Raw genomic sequence first — 23,609 nt, forward strand, 5'->3', positions numbered from 1 at the left:
TTTATTTACACATGATGCCAAAAACAAAACGTCACTTTTGCAGTGTCGGTGTTACTTCACACCCAATGGCAAGTTAATATAACAAAAGTCACCTTGGTGGCAGTTCTGCCTCAGAAAGTTCAAATACAGGCTTTAGACGGCCCGTTCCCCTTGACACATGGGTCTCCGCTCTCCAACCCAGCACAAGCCTCAGATCCCAGCACACAGACCTCCTGAGCTCCACTGTCAGACGGAGGTAATCCTCTCCACCTGGCAGTGCTATTTGGTTTTGTGCCTGGGAAAACCCGGCCTGGAACATGGGGAGTAGTCACCCTCCCAGCACTTTGACTACTCCCAGTAAGAGCCATCCCCAATCAGCTATTACAGCCATGCTAAGTACCAAGGTGTCAAACAGCAACTGCTACTGACACAAAAATCGGCTCCTACTCCACCGAGGCCAGGAACCTCGGTGACACATACCTATCATCCACGATGATTCCTTGTACCTTCTTACAATATGTATATATATCTGCATGTCGTTTCTATGCTCTAACTGCTGCATATCAAGAAGCTCTGCAGGTTCTTATCTATAAACTTAAGTGCAGCTAAGAAGAGGATGCACATCCCCAGTGCTGTATAGTTGTTAAACGTAGCTGAAATATTATGCAGTTCATCCTGAGATTCTGCACCACCAGGGCACTTAAATCAACTAAATGCCATGAAGACTTTTCTAGAATCAAGTACTTAAGGATCTGTAAAGCTGGAAGCATGTTTGCATTTTAAAGTCCTATAAAGCCCTTTGATCCAGGCTGAAGCAGTCTCCGCTCTTGAACAGGAAGTCTGTATACGGATTTTGATAGTAATTCATACATGACACTTGCTTAAGCATTAGCCACCCATCTCTGGATTGTTAATTTGTGATGTGATAGTCTCAGTGATATAAAAGAAATTCCTAAACGCTAAAAGCAAAGTAATAGATACTATTCATAGGTACTACCACCCCACCAAAACTTGTTTTCAGTCTTTAAAGGAGTTGTCCAGCTTCTTTTTATTTTTTATTTTTTAAATCTGCTGCCCCATCCATCTGTACCCGTGGAGGAATGCATACTCTATTGCTCCCTGCCTAGCTGTCTTCACTGATCTTCTGGTCCCCATCTGTCTACTTCCACATGGATGGGGTCACTTGTGCCACTGCAGCCAATGACTGGCCTCAGCAGTGACATCAGCGTGCCACTTCAGGACACCTCACCAGTGAGGCTATTCATTGGCTGCAACGACTTATGTGACAGCATCCGTGCGGAAGTTGACAGACGGGGACTGGACTGGAAGTTCAGTAAAGAGAGTCAGGGAGCTGGATTGCAGTATCGGGGAGTAGGTGAGCATGGATATATATACAGGTACAGCTGGGGCAAATAAAAAAAAAATGCCTAGGCTTTAAACATTCTTCTTCACTCCTACAACACCATGTTCCTGCCCATTCCTATATAGGTATACCTGCAAAAGGAACTTCATTTTTTGGCCTATTCCTCTTTGCAGATAAGGACCACCTAGGATAACAAAGTAAGCAGAAACTAACAAAGGTTTCAATGTCCAGTTTCAGTATACCAAATGTTAAGAGCTCTGGAATATCTGGTGTATTCAAGTTTCTAAGAGAATCCTCCAGTAGGCCCAGGCTTTGACACAGTAATAGGCCCCAAAGGTCCACCACAAGCTGACTTTGGAGCTTCCAATCACTTGGCATTAGAGTCTATTTCATATAGTTTGATTCACAAATTACATATTAGACTTTATATAATATGTCCTGTATGGGCAATGAACTGAAAGTGGAGTTGCACATGTTTTATATAAATGGAATTTGGGGGTTCAAAATATTTTGTCTGGTCAATGCTGTGTGTTTTTTTGAAAGTTTTATTTTTTCTAAAAGCTTATAAAGTTAGAGATGGGCCCCCAAGCTGAATATTTGCCCAGAGAGAAAATAACTTTATTTGTCCCTGATTGCAGACAGTATATACTCTTATCAGTTTTGTCCTGTGGTCAAATTGATTCCCGTTTTACTGTTCTCATAAGGCAGCGCTGATGAAAACTGGTTTCGGCTCATCTATATATAATACTATGTATGGTATGTAGGTCTCATCATTGAGTGGAGATGATTTCCGGTCATATCTGAGCCTGTTGATAATAACATCTTCACAGTCATAGAACATTGTGGAGCAGGCCCAGCACACTAATTTACCATTCTGCACTGCAGCCTACAGAATAATCCTCTTAAAGGAAATCCTTGAAGCCTCAGTGTGGCAGTTTATCAAACAGACTGGCACTTTCCGCTTTTGGGAATGCTATTTTTTAAAGAATGATTAAGGTGATTCCAGCCACCAAGGGCACATTGCAAACTAAAATAAGGTGTTTGTGCTCGAGTGGATTAGATTAGGTGTTTGTGCAGTTAATTAGAAAAACATTAAAATAAATATTCTTTACCTTTCTATAATGTATAAGGTAGTGGTTAATGTTAGAAGGTTACATTGATGGTGGTTTAGAAGGTCTCCTTGCCCTGAACACAAAGGTCTCTGAACTCAATAAATGACCGATATCTAGCTCTGACTGGTAGGTTACTTTGACTCATATTTTCTTTTAATGGTTTTCGTGCATGCAGTTAATCTATGATGGAGCTAGTACGGTATATGTTTAAAGTAATGGTTTATGCACAGTCTTCGTCTGTTGGGCTACTGTAACCCAAAGGGGTGCAACGGCAGCTTTCATAAATGTGATGTGAACATAGCCTAGTTTTATCTGAGGTTGCATCCACACGACCGTGTCCATTTTGAGGATCGCAAACCACAGATCTGCAAAACACAGACACTGGTCATGTGTACTCTGCTTGTTGTAGCCAAAGATAGGACACGTCCTATCTTTTGTGGTGTGGCTACACAGGCCTGGAAGCACGTTATGTCTTTCGTGTGCTTCTGGGTAGGGCAGCCATGCCACAAAAGATAAGACATGTCCAGTTCTTTGCCACATCTTGTGTACCATGGACCCACTGAAGTTAATGGGTCCGCAGCATGATGAGGCGTGCCCTTGCCTGGCGTCCATGTTTTGAAGATCCATAGTCTGTGGTCCGCAAAATGGACACAGTTGCGTGAATAGACCCTTAGAATTATAAATCCTATCAACCAAGCCAGCTCATACCTGAAGACTCTCAAATATGCAACTACACAGTGACACCTGAAATTAAATTTTTGGATAATATGATTTTACTATGGCACAATAGATATTCACTGATAATGAAACTTTTATAAACTCTCTCAACCCTGACCAGTATACCAGTCCCAGCCTCTGAACAACACCCCCACATCATGATGCAGCCACCACCATGCTTCACTGTAGGGATGGTATTGGGCAGTGCCTGGTTTCCTCCAGAAATGACGCATAGAATTGAGGCCAAAAAGTTCAATCTCTTTTTCCTCAGACCAGAGTCCTTTAGGTGCTTTTTTTGCAAACTCCAGCTAGGCTTTTATGTGTCTTTTACTGAGGAGAGACTTCTTTCTGGCTTCTTTGCATAAAGCCCATCTAGGTGTAGTGCTGCAGGGATGGTTGACCTTCTGGAAGTTTCTGAGCCAGACTGACAATTGCATTCTTAGCCCCCTCTCTTACCAAGGCCTTTCGCTAGTTAAAATAAAGTTTATTTTTATTGTATATAGTTAGGTAATGTTATATATTGTATATTTTGGCTGTAAGTACCAGTAAGGTACATGGTTGGCAAATGGTTCCAAGAACAGGGCTAACCACCCTGTTCCTTCTCTCTTGGTAGGAGAGGGATGGTCCTGCTTCCAGCCAGGTGGGGCAATTCCAGAGGAGACACAGACAGCAGAGGAAGCACACTACAGAACTTCTGTTCCTGCAAAGGATTCTCCATAGAGAACAACAGAATATGTCCTCAAGTAAATCCTTGAGAAGTCAGACAGCAGAGTGACCTGCTAACACCTGCATCAAAGACACTTCTGTGAGGTGAAGGACTACTGTTAAGACACTCATCACCCAGACCACCACCAGGCCAGTTAGGCAAGTAAAAACCTGATAGTGGACGTCTAATCAACCTCCATATTCCTTACTGGTGCCAGAAATTGCACTTGGAATCCGCTGCTTTTGAATGTACCTAACGTTATACTTTGAACTTAGTAAAAGAGACTGTTATATGTTTACTTCTGGCCTCATTTTTCAAAGCTAAATTTCCACTGTACCAATCCCCAGGGAGCAACAGCCTGAGGAAGTATACCATGACACAACACTTCATCAAGGTCTCTAACATTCTCATCCACTGCACCGGCTTCTCAGGAGCTCACTGCACATTCAGCTCTAGGAAGAGTCCTGGTTGTTCCAAAATTATTCTATTTAACAATTATGGAGGTCACTGTGCTCTTGGGAACTTTCAGTGCAGCCCCAAAAATTTGTACCCTTCCCCAGATCTGTACCTCTACATAATCATATCTCTGAGATCTACAGGAAGTTCTTTCCTTCTCATGGCTTGGCTTTTGCTCTGATATGCATTGTCAGCTCTGAGACTTTATATGGACAGGGGTGTGTCTTTCCAAATTGTGTCCAATCAACTGAATTTACTGCTACTGACAATCAAGGTGTAGAAACATGTTAAAGATGATCAAGAGAAGAGTTACATTTCAAGTCTCACAGCAAAGGGCCTGAATACTTATGTCCATGCAACATTTTCTTTTTTTTTCGTTTTTGTGAATGGGGGAAACTTTATTTTTTTATTTTAGCACAAGGCCTAAATATAACAAAATGTGAGTAAAGTGAAAGAGTCTGAAGATTTTCTGTGCATTAGATGAACAGTCCATCCATGGGCTTAATGTATTACTTCATCGGTGGACCTGGTATGTGGGAAGGAGTTTTCAGAACTGGACATAGGAGCTACATGTTTTAATAAGTATTTGGAAATTAGCAGATACACTTCATTTATGAAACTGAACTATAGGCATTGTGTGACTTGTTTTATGTTCTATATTACATGGAATATTTTTCAAAATGTGATCATGCCACCCAAATTCCAAGTGGTCAGTAGCTGCCTTAGAACTTAATTGTACTCTGTGCTCATGTACTTTATCATGGAAAGCAGCTCACTCTTCCAAATTCAATTATAAGTCAACCATGGAGCATAATTACGTTTCTAGAAAGTGCAACGGATTGTAGGGAATTCTGGATGCATTCATGCCATCAGTTATCGTGTCTGATTATTTGGTCATCCTGCATGTTTTGCCGAAGACAACCAAGGATGTTTGCAACCTGAGTAGAATCAATCAATCAGTATGGGAATGGCAGAATGCAATATTTTTTTGTGTGTGTTTCATTTAGATGACAGCCAGAAGGATAATGTAACAAGACACTGATTATTCAGCTAGGAAAGAGCAGCCCTTATAAGTGCTCAGTCATTTCATTAGTGCAGTGAAGAGGGAACAGTCCATGGGATTAGGCTAAAAAATAGTTCCATGCACTGCTTTCACATCTTAATCCCTCTGGAGGGAAGGAAGGGAGGATGAGGACAAGGTTATTATATTATTTTCATAATCTACTACACTAGGAATAGAGAACTCTCATATCATTTGTGTATTTCTAGTGCACCCTCTCATCTTTTAAAGAGATACAATCTAAAAAGGGAATACCTGAGAAGCACTACTACAATCAACCTAGGGTATATACTGCCTACAGAACCACACACTATTATTTCTATGTTTTTGGTGTTTTTTGCTTGTAAAAATGCCATGAATTTCAAGCATTTTCATTGCATTTTTTACAAGTGTTATTGCTGGCATTTTTCTATTCACTACATGCATTTTCATTACCGTACATTACATTTTTTTAAGTGTTCTATGTTACACTATAGACTTTCAGTTATCATCTGGCTGCAGTGGGCACAGGTCTATGTAGTACAATGAGAACTGTGCAATGCTCTAGTAGTCCTGTGATGGAGCTGCAAGAAAAATGAATACTTTCTGCCAGACCAAGTCACAGATTTCAGCAGATTATTGGTGATACTATCAGTGGGGCACTGTTATCTGCTTCTCATTGTGGCACTTTTCAAAGGGCCCTTTTACTCTGGCCCTAGAGTTTGGCTAATTATCAGGAACAAACATTTGACAAAATGCTAAAAGAATGGGAAAAGAACGATCGTAATAACGATCGTTTGTCCCCTTTTCACTTTGTATTAGACCCAAAGGTATTTTAAATGACAGCCGATTGACTTTTATATATCGTCATTTAACACTCATTATTGACTCAGCATTGGTCCATGTGAGAGGGCTACACCTAACAAAAAGGAAATGTCCAGAAGACAGCCCCTACAATAAGAACATGGTTAGCATATAAAAAGATTTTGCAATGTATCGTAGCTTATTTTAATGTGAAGATTAGCTATGAATTCATTACATGTGTACAGTGGGAGCTACTTTATTAACGTTCATTAGAAGCTTGTGCTATCAGGTGCCCCTTGAGGACAAGTAGAAGTTAATTAACTGTCTCACACTAAAAATGGGTAGGGATTTCAATGGTAACTTCAATTTGAAACTCGAAATCTTACTTACAAAACATCTTATTTTTGTGCCTATGTCTCATTGCCAAGGTTGGATTGACCTAGGCCGATCTCACTGGTTCTTCTGTAAGTCTCTAGTACAACAGGGTCTCCAAGGTCCATCAGAAGAGAGCACTTTTTGAAGCTGGTTCTGAAGTCAATTACCTCAAACCAAGGGCCTTTTTTATGGGTGGAATTCACAAATAACCTATTTATACATCCTGTGTGTGCAATAATAACAGTTAAAGGGGTTGTCACACTTCAGCAAATAACATTTATTATGTAGAGAAAGATAATACAAGGCACTTACTAATGTATTGTGATTGTCCATATTGCCTTCTTTGCTGGTTTGATGAATTTTTCCATCACATTATACACTGCCGGTATCCGGGGGTATGACCACCCTGCAATCCGGTAACATTGTTAGTGCTTACACAATATAGGAAAAAATACGGTCCCAGCCACCAGAGGGGCGGGCGCCTTTTTCTATAATGTACAAGCATGACCACTGCTGCTGGATTGCAGGATGGTCATAACCCCTGGAAACAAACAGTGTATAATGTGATGGAAAAATTAATCCAGCCAGCAAATACATTCACAATACATTAGTAAGTGACTTGTATTAACTTCCTCTACATAATAAATGCCACTTGCTGAAATGAGACAATCCCTTTAACCACCTCCGGACCGCCTAACGCAGATTCGCGTTCCGGAGGTGGCAGCGCTGCGCACAATCACGCATCTACGCGTCATCTCGCGAGACGCGAGATTTCCTGTGAACGCGCGCACACAGGCGCGCGCGCTCACAGGAACGGAAGGTAAGAGAGTTGATCTCCAGCCTGCCAGCGGCGATCGTTCGCTGGCAGGCTGGAGATGTGTTTTTTTTAACCCCTAACAGGTATATTAGACGCTGTTTTGATAACAGCGTCTAATATACCTGCTACCTGGTCCTCTGGTGGTCCCCTTTGTTTGGATCGACCACCAGAGGACACAGGTAGCTCAGTAAAGTAGCACCAAGCACCACTACACTACACTACACCCCCCCGTCACTTATTAACCCCTTATTAGCCCCTGATCACCCCATATAGACTCCCTGATCACCCCCCTGTCATTGATTAAACCCCTGTCATTGATCAACCCCCTGTAAAGCTCCATTCAGATGTCCGCATGATTTTTACGGATCCACTGATAGATGGATCGGATCCGCAAAACGCATACGGACGTCTGAATGAAGCCTTACAGGGGCGTGATCAATGACTGTGGTGATCACCCCATATAGACTTCCTGATCACCCCCCTGTCATTGATTACACCCCTGTCATTGATCAACCCCCTGTAAAGCTCCATTCAGATGTCCGCATGATTTTTACGGATCCACTGATAGATGGATCGGATCCGCAAAACGCATACGGACGTCTGAATGAAGCCTTACAGGGGCGTGATCAATGACTGTGGTGATCACCCCATATAGACTTCCTGATCACCCCCCTGTCATTGATTACACCCCTGTCATTGATCAACCCCCTGTAAAGCTCCATTCAGATGTCCGCATGATTTTTACGGATCCACTGATAGATGGATCGGATCCGCAAAACACATACAGGCGTCTGAATGAAGCCTTACAGGGGCGTGATCAATGACTGTGGTGATCACCCCATATAGACTCCCTGATCACCCCCCTGTCATTGATTACACCCCTGTCATTGATCAACCCCCTGTAAAGCTCCATTCAGATGTCCGCATGATTTTTACGGATCCACTGATAGATGGATCGGATCCGCAAAACACATACAGGCGTCTGAATGAAGTCTTACAGGGGCGTGATCAATGACTGTGGTTATCACCCCATATAGACTCCCTGATCACCCCCCTGTCATTGATTACACCCCTGTCATTGATCAACCCCCTGTAAAGCTCCATTCAGATGTCCGCATGATTTTTACGGATCCACTGATAGATGGATCGGATCCGCAAAACGCATACGGACGTCTGAATGAAGCCTTACAGGGGCGTGATCAATGACTGTGGTGATCACCCCATATAGACTCCCTGATCACCCCCCTGTCATTGATTACACCCCTGTCATTGATCAACCCCCTGTAAAGCTCCATTCAGATGTCCGCATGATTTTTACGGATCCACTGATAGATGGATCGGATCCGCAAAACACATACAGGCGTCTCCCTGGAGCCTTCCAGGGGGGGTGATCACCCCATATAGACTCCCTGATCACCCCCCTGTCATTGATCACCCCCCCCTGTCATTGATCACCCCCCCCCTGTCATGCTGCATTCAGATGTCCGTATGATTTTTAAGGATCCACGGATACATGGATCAGATCCGCAAAACACATACGGACATCTGAATGGAGCCTTACAGGGGGGTGATCAATGAAAGGGGGGTGATCACCCCATATAGACTCTCTAATCACCCCCCTGTCATTGATCACCCCCCCTGTCATTGATCACCCCCCTATCATTGATCACCCTCTGTAAGGCTCCATTCAGACATTTTTTTGGCCCAAGTTAGCGGAATTATTATATTTTTTTCTTACAAAGTCTCATATTCCACTAACTTGTGTCAAAAAATAAAATCTCACATGAACTCACCATACCCCTCACGGAATCCAAATGCGTAAAAATTTTTAGACATTTATATTCCAGACTTCTTCTCACGCTTTAGGGCCCCTAGAATGCCAGGGCAGTATAAATACCCCACATGTGACCCCATTTCGGAAAGAAGACACCCCCAGGTATTCCGTGAGGGGCATATTGAGTCCATGAAAGATTGAAATTTTTGTCCCAAGTAAGCTAACTTGTGCCAAAAAAAAAAAATTTCTATGAACTCGCCATGCCCCTCATTGAATACCTTGGGGTGTCTTCTTTCCAAAATGGGGTCACATGTGGGGTATTTATACTGCCCTGGCATTCTAGGGGCCCCAAAGCGTGAGAAGAAGTCTGGTATCCAAATGTCTAAAAATACCCTCCTAAAAGGAATTTTGGCACCTTTGCCCACCTAGGCTGCAAAAAAGTGTCACACATCTGGTATCGCCGTACTCAGGAGAAGTTGGGGAATGTGTTTTGGGGTGTCATTTTACATATACCCATGCTGGGTGAGATAAATATCTTGGTCAAATGGCAACTTTGTATAAAAAAAATGGGAAAAGTTGTCTTTTGCCAAGATATTTCTCTCACCCAGCATGGGTATATGTAAAATGACACCCCAAACCACATTCCCCAACTTCTCCTGAGTACGGAGATACCAGATGTGTGACACTTTTTTGCAGCCTAGGTGGGCAAAGGGGCCCATATTCCAAAGAGCACCTTTCGGATTTCACAGGTCATTTACCTACTTACCACACATTAGGGCCCCTGGAAAATGCCAGGGCAGTATAACTACCCCACAAGTGACCCCATTTTGGAAAGAAGACACCCCAAGGTATTCCGTGAGGGGCATGGCGAGTTCCTAGAATTTTTTATTTTTTGTCACAAGTTAGTTGAAAATGATGATTTTTTTTTTTTTTTTTTTTTCATACAAAGTCTCATATTCCACTAACTTGTGACAAAAAATAAAAACTTCCATGAACTCACTATGCCCATCAGCGAATACCTTGGGGTCTCTTCTTTCCAAAATGGGGTCACTTGTGGGGTAGTTATACTGCCCTGGCATTCTAGGGGCCCAAATGTGTGGTAAGGAGTTTGAAATCAAATTCTGTAAAAAATGACCAGTGAAATCCGAAAGGTGCTCTTTGGAATATGGGCCCCTTTGCCCACCTAGGCTGCAAAAAAGTGTCACACATCTGGTATCTCCATACTCAGGAGAAGTTGGGGAATGTGTTTTGGGGTGTCATTTTACATATACCCATGCTGGGTGAGAGAAATATCTTGGCAAAAGACAACTTTTCCCATTTTTTATACAAAGTTGGCATTTGACCAAGATATTTATCTCACCGAGCATGGGTATATGTAAAAAGACACCCCAAAACACATTCCTCAACTTCTCCTGAATACGGAGATACCACATGTGTGACACTTTTTTGCAGCCTAGGTGGGCAAAGGGGCCCATATTCCAAAGAGCACCTTTCGGATTTCACTGGTCATTTTTTACAGAATTTGATTTCAAACTCCTTACCACACATTTGGGCCCCTAGAATGCCAGGGCACTATAACTACCCCAAAAGTGACCCCATTTTGAAAAGAAGAGACCCCAAGGTATTCGCTGATGGGCATAGTGAGTTCATGGAAGTTTTTATTTTTTGTCACAAGTTAGTGGAATATGAGACTTTGTATGAAAAAAAAATAAAAAATCATCATTTTCCGCTAACTTGTGACAAAAAATAAAAAGTTCTATGAACTCACTATGCCCATCAGCGAATACCTTAGGGTGTGTACTTTCCGAAATGGGGTCATTTGTGGGGTGTTTGTACTGTCTGGCCATTGTAGAACCTCAGGAAACATGACAGGTGCTCAGAAAGTCAGAGCTGCTTCAAAAAGCGGAAATTCACATTTTTGTACTATAGTTTGTAAATGCTATAACTTTTACCCAAACCATTTTTTTTTTACCCAAACATTTTTTTTTTATCAAAGACATGTAGAACAATAAATTTAGAGTAAAATTTATATATGGATCTCGTTTTTTTTGCAAAATTTTACAACTGAAAGTGAAAAATGTCATTTTTTTGCAAAAAAATCGTTAAATTTAGATTAATAACAAAAAAAGTAAAAATGTCAGCAGCAATGAAATACCACCAAATGAAAGCTCTATTAGTGAGAAGAAAAGGAGGTAAAATTCATTTGGGTGGTAAGTTGCATGACCGAGCAATAAACGGTGAAAGTAGTGTAGGTCAGAAGTGTAAAAAGTGGCCTGGTCTTTCAGGGTGTTTAAGCACTGGGGGCTGAGGTGGTTAAAGGGGTTTTCCTGCTTTATGCACTTTTTTAATTTAAAGCCAAGACAGTTGAGCCTGTACCTGTTGAAAAAAAATCATACTTACCTTGCCCCCACTGCCGCATTCTGATTACCTGGCTCTTTCTGTCTTCTGGTTCCCATCATGTAAACTTCCATAAGAACGGGGAACATGGAAACGTGTCACTGCTGATGCCAATCATTGGCTGCAGCGGAGTACGTGACCACACCAGTCTGTAATTTTACAGGACATGAGCCAAAAGACCTCAGAAGAGAGCCAGGCGCCCTGGAAGCTGGAGGGGAGCAGGTTAGTATAGTTTTTTCAATGGGCCAAATTTTAAAAAGCTAGAAAACCCCTTTAAGCTTACAATGCAATAGAAAGTAGACATGTATATGTGCAGTGTACAGTACAGACCAAAAGTTTGGACACACCTTCTCAGGTGTTTTCTTTATTTTCATGACTATGAAGGCATCAAAACTATGAATTAACACATGTGGAATTATATACATAACAAACAAGTGTGAAACAATTGAAAATATGTCATATTCTAGGTTCTTCAAAGTAGCCACCTTTTGCTTTGATTACTGCTTTGCACACTCTTGGCATTCTCTTGATGAGCTTCAAGAGGTAGTCCCCTGAAATGGTCTTCCAACAGTCTTGAAGGAGTTCCCAGAGATGCTTAGCACTTGTTGGCCCTTTTGCCTTTACTCTGCGGTCCAGCTCACCCCAAACCATCTCGATTGGGTTCAGGTCCGGTGACTGTGGAGGCCAGGTCATCTGGCGCAGCACCCCATCACTCTCCTTCATGGTCAAATAGCCCTTACTTTCAAAGTTTTCCCAATTTTTCCATTTTAATTCATAGTTTTGATGCCTTCATAGTCATGAAAATAAAGAAAACTCTTTGAATGAGAAGGTGTGTCCAAACTTTTGGTCTGTACTGTATATGTTTGTATCTGTCTAGTGTGACACAGTGAGGGGTTGCGTCTGGCAAGGCAAGTATTTTCCTCCCAGCAAGTGCGGCTGGGCTGGTTTCCAGCCAGGTGAGGTCAAATACCGGACTGGAGTTTAAGTGCCGGTCTGGGTTTTGGCAGCACCTGGCTGTCCTTAAATTGGCAGCTGGGCTCAGCAGAGATGTCTCTGTTTTTGGGATCTGAGGCTTTGTGCCGTGCTGGAGGGCTGAAAGCTGGGGAAAACAGGCCCCATAAAACCAGCTGCGGACTACTGGAGGCAGAACTACCAGCAAGGTGACTTGTGTTATATGAACTTTCCATTGTGTGTGAAATAACACCAAGATTGCAAAGTTACGTGCTGTTTTGTGCAATTGCCTCAAGTGTGAATAAACACTAACGTTTTGAGTTAAGAACTTGTATTTTGCCTCTGTCCTGCGCCCGCTTATCCTATCTACCAGAGCGAAACCCCACAATTGGTGGAGGATGCAGGCAAGAGCAGTGATCTGGCATGAACGCCGATATTTATGTTTCTGCATTTTTCAGGCACGGTTGTATGTCGTACATTAAACCAGCTGTATTTCAACCAGTGCCCCACGACAAAATGGAGGCTGTTATGAAGGCCCTTATGGAGGCTAATCTGCACCAGCGAGAGACAAGCCTGCAGCAACGCGAGGCTAATAAGCAGCAGCAGGAGACTAACCAGTAGAGATGTCCCGAATAGTTCGCTGGCGAATAGTTCCCGGCGAACATAGCTTGTTCGCGTTCGCCGCGGCGGGCGAACATATGCGATGTTCGGTCCGCCCCCTATACATCATCATTGAGTAAACTTTGACCCTGTACCTCACAGTCAGCAGACATATTACAACCAATGAGCAGCAGACCCTCCCTCCCAGACCCTCCCACCTCCTGGACAGCATCCATTTTAGATTCATTCAGAAGCTGCATTCTCAGTGAGAGGAGGGACAGTGCTGCTGCTGCTGATTCAATAGGGAAAGCGTTAGCTAGGGCAGTGTTCTGTGTCCACAGACTCATCTGCTGTAAGGACAGCTCACCCCAAGCGGTCCAGCTCACCCCAAACCATCTCGATTGGGTTCAGGTCCGGTGACTGTGGAGGCCAGGTCATCTGGCGCAGCACCCCATCACTCTCCTTCATGGTCAAATAGCCCTTACTTTCAAAGTTTTCACAATTTTTCGGCTGACTGACTGACCTTCATTTCTTAAAGTAATAATGGCCGCTCGTTTTTCTTTACTTAGCTGATTTCTTCTTGCCATAATACAAATTCTAACAGTCTATTCAGTAGGACTATCAGCTGTGTATCCACCTGACTTCTCCTCAACGCCACTGATGGTCCCAACCCCATTTATAAGGCAAGAAATCCCACTTATTAAACCTGACAGGGCACACCTGTGAAGTGAAAACCATTTCTGGGGACTAACTCTTGAAGCTCATCGAGAGAATGCCAAGAGTGTGCAAAGCAGTAATCAAAGCAAAAGGTGGCTACTTTGAAGAACCTAGAATATGACATATTTTCTGTTGTTTCACACTTGTTTGTTATGTATATAATTCCACATGTGTTAATTCATAGTTTTGATGCCTTTAGTGTGAATCTACAATTTTCATAGTCATGAAAATAAAGAAAACTCTTTGAATGAGAAGGTGTGTCCAAACTTTTGGTCTGTACTGTATATGTAGGATAGGTTCTTAAAATAATTCGCTTTGGTGGGCCCAAAGTACCACAGTCTTATACTGCTTATAATTCCAAACTCCCCCCTCCATTTTGTTTATGGGAAGGCTCTAGACTAGACTCAGAAAGGAGCCTATAAAACTAAAAAGTGCATATCATTCTTGTTGCCAGCCCTCATCCATACCTTACACATGTGAGAACCAATATGGCAAAACACTGCATGGTCTTTTTAAAACAGAAGGTAGTTTCATAGCGAAATCCCATCATGCATCCAAAGAAATGCCTCTTTTAATAAGCATTTAAAAGAGAAATTCAGTAAACATTGCCCTTTTGATAGTCATAGATGCCTTTGAGAAAATCACATTTGTGAAGCCTGTGATATGAGACTACCACTGCCCAAAACCCTTTTGGCACCGCTCAGAGATTCTGATGTACGATTCTAAGCACACCGCCAGTGATTTGTAGCCAGCATAGGATAAAGCCTTGGTTCTACTATCCGTGTCAGTGTCCTGTGCGGTTTTGTACAGTAAAATGCCAGGCCTCTAAAAGAATCCCAACAGACCGCATTATAGTCAATGGGGTCCAAACAGCGCCATTAGTTTTCAGTTATCTGCTGGATCGGAAAACAGAACAGCAGAAAATAACAAGGCTGGTGTGAACCCAGCCATATACACGATAAGAAATAAAATATAGACAGCGCATGGCATGCTGAGGGTTATAGTGCCTGTCATGCTGGGGTTTATAGTGCAGGGCGTGCTGGGGTCGGTCTATTGTGCAGGGCATGCTGGGGGTTATAGTGCAGTTTATCTTATTATGGATAATAGTTCCGCAGACGTTGTCCAGCAGATCTTTCCAAGGACGACTATACCCTTCTCCGAGATGATCATAGTCCTCTCTGTAATGTATGAAGTCATTAAACTGACATCCACATGCTGTCATGAAAGTAAAATAGATGGTTAGAAGCGGAAAATTCCCCAGGTCCTTCTTTACTTGGTGTGTCACTGTCTCCCCAAGGACATTGAATGAACACAAAAACAAGGCATTGCCGGCAGCTGACTCCACGGAGACCGAAAAACAGAGGCAATCTCTGGAGGGAGAAGACTGCCGTAGCCAGAGTCTCATCCTTACTTCAACATGAGCATCTCTCTCACTGCTTCATTTATACAACGTTAAGTGATGGGTCTAATAATGGACATATTATTATTAGTCAATTGAACAGCTACCACCTCATGGATTCATTGCATTCAATATTAATGATTCTATTGTCCACCTGAGGTCCTCACTGCTTTCTCCATGCGCCTATATATCCAGTCAAGCGGCAGACATTTTCCTCAAATGACTTCAGCAGATGATTCTTAATCATCATAATTAAACTTTGTAAGAAATAACATCATCTTCTGTGCAAGGAATGACATCATCCTCTGGTTTAATAGTTTACACATTACTTGATACAAAACCAAAGTCGATTGTCAGATACAAGAATAAATGGTGTGTCAGCAGAAAACCTTTATTGATTTTCAGAGTAAAAAAAACTGCATAAATTAAAACAAGGAGCGTTTCAGCAACATAACCTAAATAAGTGGCCAAAACATGCAATATATTATGAGGATGGTAAAAGTAAGCCGCCACCTCTGATGTCCTAGGATACCTTATGGGACACATGATTAAAAAAAAAACATGTACATAAAATGCATTATTGCCCATTGCCTGCAGTCATATCCCAGCTGGCACTCCTCCACATAGGTAGTGAAAAAAGGTAGGAACCATCTATGACATCCAAAGGCCTAAGAGCATTTTGAAAAAGAAAAACCTCCAATGACCACAAAAATGCAACAAAATAAAATGGTAGATGTATAGATGTTCTGGTGATCTTGGTTCCTCGGGATAGGTCATCAATATTTGATCAGTGGGGGTCCGACTCCTGGCACCCCCACAGGACAGCTGGCCACTGAACTCCGTGAGCGCCACAGCCTCCTCCAAGGCCAGTGACGTCATGTTCATCAGTCAGATGGCCTGGGCACAGCTCAGTCCCATTCAAGTGATGGCCTATCCTGATCTGCTCTTTGAAGGTGTCATAATGCTCATGCAAGTACTGGCCCATATACCTAAAACTGTTGTACATAGGACAAAGCTACAATACCCTGCTCCTCACACAAGCGCACAACCCCATTTAAACAGCTGATCAGTGGAGATGTGTGTATATATATATATATATAAATACACACACACAGACAGTAAGAGAGTACGCTATGGAGGCTCATTCCCATCGCAGCCGGCTATAGGCTCCTCCCCCTCCCGATGCAGGATGTTTTCATCTGCATGACCGGGAGATGCAGCGGCTGCTATGCTGGCATCAGAAGCGACGCGGGTGCCGGGGAGCAAGGTAAGTACTATCTGTGTGATGGGCTCGGGCATATGTTCATACATACACCAAGGTAAACAATCTGGGGGACATTTATCATTCCCCAGTATGCCAGACTACTAGCGTAAAAAAGTCGCACACAATGGTGGTGTAAATGTTTGTGACTTTTTGGGGGTTTAGAGCCCTGCTTGGCTGGGGGGCACAAGGGGGCGGCACAGGAGAGACTATATTATAATCTATGGCAGGAAACTGGTGCAGATTATAGTGCAAATGTACATCAGTTCCCTCTCTAGTGTAGATTTCTGTTTTGGCACAGGGACCTGCACAGATCTACCACATTAGAAGCATGCCCCCTCTCACTAGCCTACAGAATTTGTAGATCCACACTTTGAGAGTACAGCCACACGTTCAGGTTTACTGATGTAGATTTGGAAGGCAAAATCAGGAGTGAATCATAAAAGGTAAGAAAGAATAAAGGATATATATGACATTTGTTTAGTCACTCCTGGCTTTGGTTTCCAAAACTGCATAAAAATAATCTGAACGTGCAGACAAGCAAAACAACCTCAAATCCTTGCCCAAAGGTGGGTCTAATGACCCGAATTAGCAGCATCATAAAGATCTAAAATGCTTTTACTTCAGGTCATTGGTCGTTGGTGAGGCTGGGGAATTGGCAGGTTAAGGCCTCATGCACACGACCGCTGTGTGCATCCGTGGCCATTGTGCCGTTTTCCGTTTTTTTTTCGCGGGCCCATTGACATTCAATGGGTCCGTGGAAAAATCGGAAAATGCACCGTTTTGCAGCCGCATCCGTGATCCGTGTTTCTTGTCCGTCAAAAAAATGTCTATTCCTGTCCTATTTTTTTGACGGACAACGGTTCACGGACCCATTCAAGTCAATGGGTCTGTGAAAGAACACGGATGCACACAAGATTGGCATCCGCGTCCGTGATCTGTGGCCGTAGGTCACTTTCATGCAGACGGATCCGAAGATCCGTCTGCATAAAAGCTTTTTCAGAGATGAGTTTTCACTTCGTGAAAACTCATATCCGGCAGTATATTCTAACACAGAGGCGTTCCCATGGTGATGGGGACGCTTCTAGTTAGAATATACTACGAACTGTGTACATGACTGCCCCCTGCTGGTGCTGCACCTGAGGGGTTAATTGTGCATATCATAGCCCCCTATAAGAGATCAGGGGCTGCCAGGCAGCAGGGGGCAGACCCCCCTCCCTCCCCAGTTTTAATTTCATTGGTGGCCAGTGCGGCGCCCCCCCCTGGCCCCCCCTCCCTCTATTGTAATATCATTGGTGGCCAGTATTTTTTCATGTCCGTGGATCCTCAAAAAATCAAGGAAGACCCACGGACGAAAAAACGGTCACGGATCACGGACCAACGGAACCCCGTTTTGCGGACCGTGAAAAAATACGGTCGTGTGCATGAGGCCTAATCCAGATACAAAAGTTACAAAAGCTTACAGATGTTAGGTTCACCTAAGTTTCTAAAACCAGTATAAAACTGGATTTACACATATAGTTTTGTATGTAGTTTTTATGCAGTTTAATTTATCCAAAGTCAGTAGTTGATCAAAAAAGAAGGAAATATGTGAAGGAAAAACTTCTTCTCTCTTGGATCCTCTCCTGCGTTTGATTCTAAAAACTACCAAAAACTTACCAATTTCAGACAGCAATAATAAAGCCTTTTAGTTTCCAAATTATAGTAGCAATACCTGAACCTCCCCTGGTCCTAGTGAAGTAAACTTAGAGGTCTGTGTGTTGCAGTTGTAATACGGATGGTAAATTGCTAATTACAGCCTTCTGAAAGTCGCTTTAATGTTTCAAAAATGGATGAATTAATCATCACATAGTGTAAAATGTTTAATCATTTAAAAAAATACCATCATAAAAATACTGAAAGCCATGTAGAAACTTGCTGTATTAGCCAAAACAAAGTATTTTGGCAGCTCAAGAATGAATATGGATGCAATAAATGTAAGGATTTATAAAAACGGAAAGATCATGTTAATCACTAAAATAATTATAGATATTTTTTTCTGTTTGTCAAACATTTAAGCTTTAAAAATTACAAACTGGTACCACTTCCAAAAACCTTCTAGGGCAGGTTCCCGCTCTATTAAGGCATCTGAGTCATAGCTTAAGAAACTTATTCTATGTGCAGCCAGCAAATGACTGTTCTTTACACTCTGAAATGAGAGCCAAAAGAAGGCAACGACATCTAAAATTTTAGAAACCAGACTCTATTGTTACTTAGAAGTCAAGGCTGTGGACAAGTGTGTCATGAAGTCCTTTTTGGCTGATTGGGAGGCTGACACGGAAATGGACATATTTGACAAACAATTTCCTGCTGGTTTCTTATGGGCACTTCAAACGCTCGGTGACAAGTTCCCTTTAAAATATGTAGCATTCCTAATGCTATTACTTGGTCAAGAAAAAAAAACTGTTATAACTCCTTGTCCCTGTCAAAATTGACTTGTCACACCTAGTGTCATTTGCAAAACTCCTTGAACCTCTCCTATGTCTACATAATCATCCAAGAAATATTAAACTGTGGGTCTATGAAGTCAAACAATTATGTAGACCAAAAGGACTATCCAAACAAGAATGTAGACCACAAGGTTTGTCTCAGCTTTAACAGTCATAGAAGGTTCTCCTTTATGTAGAGCAAAGATTCAGTTAAAGGAATTTTACAGGTCTTACATATTAAGAACCTGCAATTAGGATAGATCATGGATATCAGATTGGTAGGGGTATGACTTCCAGCACCAACTCCAATCAACTGTTTAATGGGGGGGGGGGGGGGGGGGGGGCTTGGCTGAGTATTGCAGTCTCTTCCGTCAGCCTGTGATATCATGTCCATTACTTTGTGCAGTTCAGTCCCATTAAAGTGAATGGGATTGAGCTGAAATATTGAGCTTGGCTATACAATGTACCATGCTGTGCATGTTATAGTATGAAGAAGCCACAGTGCTCAACTGAACACTGCTTCAAACAGCTCGGGGTGGCGAGAGTCTGATCCCCACTAACCGGATATTGAAGACCTATCCGAAGGGCAGGTCATCAATATATAAGTCCTAGAAAACCCCTTAGCTAAATGGGTAAAGTAGAGTGGTTTATAAGCACCCTTCTGGCACACAGCACCTGCCCTAGCTATGCCCCCAAGTTATGTACTGCTGCATAACTTGGATTATTTCTGAGGAGTTTTGGAAAGTCCTATGGGATTAGTAATGACAGCCATATTATCTTTCAACTTTCTAGGAATAAATGACATCACAAACACTTAACTGGATACAATATTTCCAACATACAATGGTTATTTCTGACCCATCGTAAGTTAAAGCTAGACTCAACATACAATGTCTCAGACTCAGATCCAACCAATCCAACCAATCCAGGCCACTTCTCTGGTAAAATAGCTGGATTAGTTGCTAGTTATCAGCTATTCCTTACTGTTATATGTAAGGACATATTTTATGTCTTAGTTATCTGCTTATATTTCTTGAATCTTCATTTTCTCTTATCTTGGATGACATTTTGAGGCTTTGGAACCGATTACTCAAGTTACAATGGTTTCAACATACACTGGTCGTCCTGGAACCAATTAATATTGTAACTTGAGGGACCACTGTACTTTATAGGCAGGACATATAGTGTACAGTTCTAGATGGATATGATGCCATAATTGGTGTATTCTAATAATCCTAGTGACTGGCTCCTGAGAAATCTATTGATCTAGGCATGCTTACATGGCACTAGAGCCCCCTCTAATAGAAAAAATATGAGCGTACTTTCGGCAAGATCCCATAATTTACAAATTATTAGCCCCTGTGGATTTTCAAGTCATTGGGCATTCAATGCTGTAATGGAGATCTGTAGATTGCAAGCAGTGTGAGGAAGCGTGTGTTATAAACATACATTGTGCCATCTGCTTCACAGCATGATCTGGCGTTCCCATCCCGCAGAACAAAAGACCCGTCTCCTTGGCTCACACCTAACCACCATCCCTAATATTAACCCTCTCACCTCTGCTACGAGACCAGCAATATTCTCCTATCATGTAAATGCATGCAATGGCCATTTGAATTGCTAATATCTCAGTAATCAAATAGAACTATGGATTATGCCAGTGCTATATTATTTCTATCATTATGGGGACAGATCTTCTAGGCATTTGTCTTTTTTTCAGCTAGATGGGCAATGCCAGAACAGACTGACCTTGGGCATCTGACATCTGACATCATTTGCATTTACACCAATAATATAACTGCAAAAGATATACCCCATACATGGTTCAAAAGATATACCTTACATGGTTCAACTTTGTCACCTGTCAAACTGTTCTAACCTTGGTCACCAGCAGTGGTTCTAAAGACTTCAGACTGGGCCCATACAAGCCATACACACCAATGTATAAATACAAAATAGCAAAAATGGAACCACTTCTGTCTGATTAGCCTTGAATTTTTGGGTGTACGCAGCTGTAGAGGCATGCACTGATTCTCCACATGGCCCTGCACGAGACCATGTTATGTATGCAGATGAAGCCATGAAAGACCAAGATCTGACATATCAAACCTGGATATAAAACTTCTATTAAAAAGATGTATTTCTGGAAGATTTGCAAATCTCGACCTATCCTTTCATTTAGGGCTCGTTCACATGAACGTGTGCTGCCCGTTGCCGTATTGCGGACCGCATTTGCAGATCCGCAATACACGGGCACCGCCTAGTGTGCATTCCGCATCATGGATGCGGACCCATTCACTTCCGGAGATGCGGAACGGAAGCACGGAACGGAACACTACGGAAGCACTACGGAGTGCTTTCTGGGGTTCCGTTCCGTGCCTCCGCACCGCAAAAAGATAGAACATGCTCTATCTTTTTGCAGAACAGAGGGATCACGGACCCATTCAAGTGAATGGGTCAACGATCCCCATGCCGCTGAGCCACGGTCGGTGCCCGTGCATTGCGGCCTGCAATTTGCGGTCCACAGCAGGGGCACGGGCATCACACGATCGTGTGAACGAGCCCTTAGCAAAATATGCTTGTAAGTGCAGAAGGTAGAGTCAGTTCACCAAGTTTCAGATTTACAGTAAATTTACAGTAGATTTACAGTAAAGTAACATCTTGGGGAATCGACGAAGTCAGAATTTTTCTTAACAATCCATCCTACTCATTCCACATGCAGCAATTTAAAATGTTTAAAAACTTTCTGTACATTGCAAAAGAACAGACAAAAAAGAAGAGTTGTTACAATACATTAGAGACAAGACTTTAAAAATTGTAGTGGATTTTATAGTGCATTTATACTATCACACCTTATACTATTGTACGGCAACATATCGTGGATCCAGAATGAATTATCTGAATACATGGTAACTATACAGATTTCTTTCTCTTGTAGTAAGCGTTATAGACATATATACAGTTGTATAAATCAATGAAGAAATTGTTATGTACGTACGAGTCCCATCAAATCTTGTAGCGATGGTATCCAAGAAAGTATTCTGCGGAGCAAGCAAACCTTTCATCACAGGCATGTTTCCACCACCTTGATGCTCTCTCCTTGTCAATAATCCTTCTGAGACGCTGCATCAGCATTGAGAAGATGCTACAAAGTAGTCAAGGCACCCTTGTCCTCTCTCTACCCCACTGAAACCAGATGATGCTTCTAAGACATCTTGTTTTAATCTCGCTGCCAGGCAGCCTCCAGTGAATTACATGAGCAGTCACACATTGATATTCATTGTTTTCTTTTATTATGTCCGCTGCTTCTCTCTCACCCTCTCCTCTCTTGTGTGAGTCTCTCTCTTTCCATCCCTCTCTCCTCCCCTCTGTGTTTCTCTCCCCCCTCCCGTGTTGAGCTGTCCCCTTCATGTACCTGCCTTCCAACTCACATGGTCCCCTGACTCTCTCCTGCTTGTCTCCAACTCCCTCCTCCTATTTACCAACACACCTCTGCCTGTAACACTCAATCGCCATGCCCTGAGGTCTATTCAGATTTTTCTCGTATCACGCTGTCTCTATTAGGCATGGATGAAATGAGAAATTGCATGAGACTGATAATAATTTCTCATTCCTGAGATCATACTTTCTCTTTCATGCATTTTGATCTCTGCAGAGTGAGACTAGGGCTATATGGGGACACTGGAGTGGTAACACTGGTCACATCAAAGTTGCCTTTAGTCATGGTGGCTTATGTCCCATTAGTCATTATATTATTTAGTTTATTTATTTATTATACTCACTTATATATCGGTATATTCCGCAGCTCTTTACACACATTAGCATTAAGCTGTCCCCAATGGGTCTCACAATCTAAGTTCCCTATTAGTATGTCTTTGGAGTGAGAGAAAACCAGAGTACTCGGAGGAAACCCACCCAAACTCCATGCAGATTGTCCTTGGTCGGATTCGAACCCAGGACCCCAGCACTGCACCGCACCAGTTAGACATATACCTTAGGAATAAGCTAATAAAATAAAAGACCACAGGCACAATCTAAATTGGAAATACTTGGCCACAATGTTTATTAAAGGTATCATGAATAAATATTTCAATCAGTTAGCATAATGTATTAACCGTAATCAATTAATTAAAACCATAAAATATTAAAATCATCATCAATTAATCCCTCCAGATGCCATATCAAGCAGTCTGTCCAGTATTAGCTTGGCGACAAAATTCCCATTGAAAAACAGTTCATAAAATCATTCTTGAATCTTCTTACACAGGTTAACCCTTAGAAAGCACCACAATATAAAGGGGATGGAAGTTTAAACCAATCCATAAACTCAAATCTTCCTGTTCTTAGTAACCGATTAAACTGCACGTGCTCCGCAAAGCTGACCCATATCTGACCTCCTCAAATGGTACCAACAATAAAAGGTGGGGGCATGGAAATAGAGGAGTAGAATAAGTAAAAGGAGACTAAGCCTAAAAACACAGCCCTGAACTTTCAGGGCATTAAACCTTTAAACCAACATAATGGACTGAGCCACCATGTGCCCCCCAAGCAGATTGCTATAGGGGGCTCTTATCTTGGAGGGAGCTTCATGGATGGAGAGATAGACATTAGATATATAGGCGCATATTGACCATCTTTAAACCCAACAGATAATACATCTATCAGCTATAACGT

The 23,609-nt window shown here is 42.3% G+C and overlaps 1 protein-coding gene across 1 annotated transcript in view; it reads right to left on the reverse strand.

The window, feature by feature from the left end:
* Window positions 1-22,009, reverse strand: part of KCNH4 (potassium voltage-gated channel subfamily H member 4) — a 195,547-nt gene extending 173,538 nt beyond the window's left edge. Inside the window, exon 1 of the mRNA XM_040435762.1 lies at window positions 21,934-22,009. Coding sequence (XP_040291696.1) covers window positions 21,934-22,009 — 76 coding nt within the window. The remainder of the gene's footprint in view (window positions 1-21,933) is intronic.
* Between the last annotated feature and the right edge of the window lie 1,600 nt (window positions 22,010-23,609).

Source organism: Bufo bufo, chromosome 6, assembly GCF_905171765.1.
Source record: "Bufo bufo chromosome 6, aBufBuf1.1, whole genome shotgun sequence".
NCBI classification, from domain to species: domain Eukaryota; kingdom Metazoa; phylum Chordata; class Amphibia; order Anura; family Bufonidae; genus Bufo; species Bufo bufo.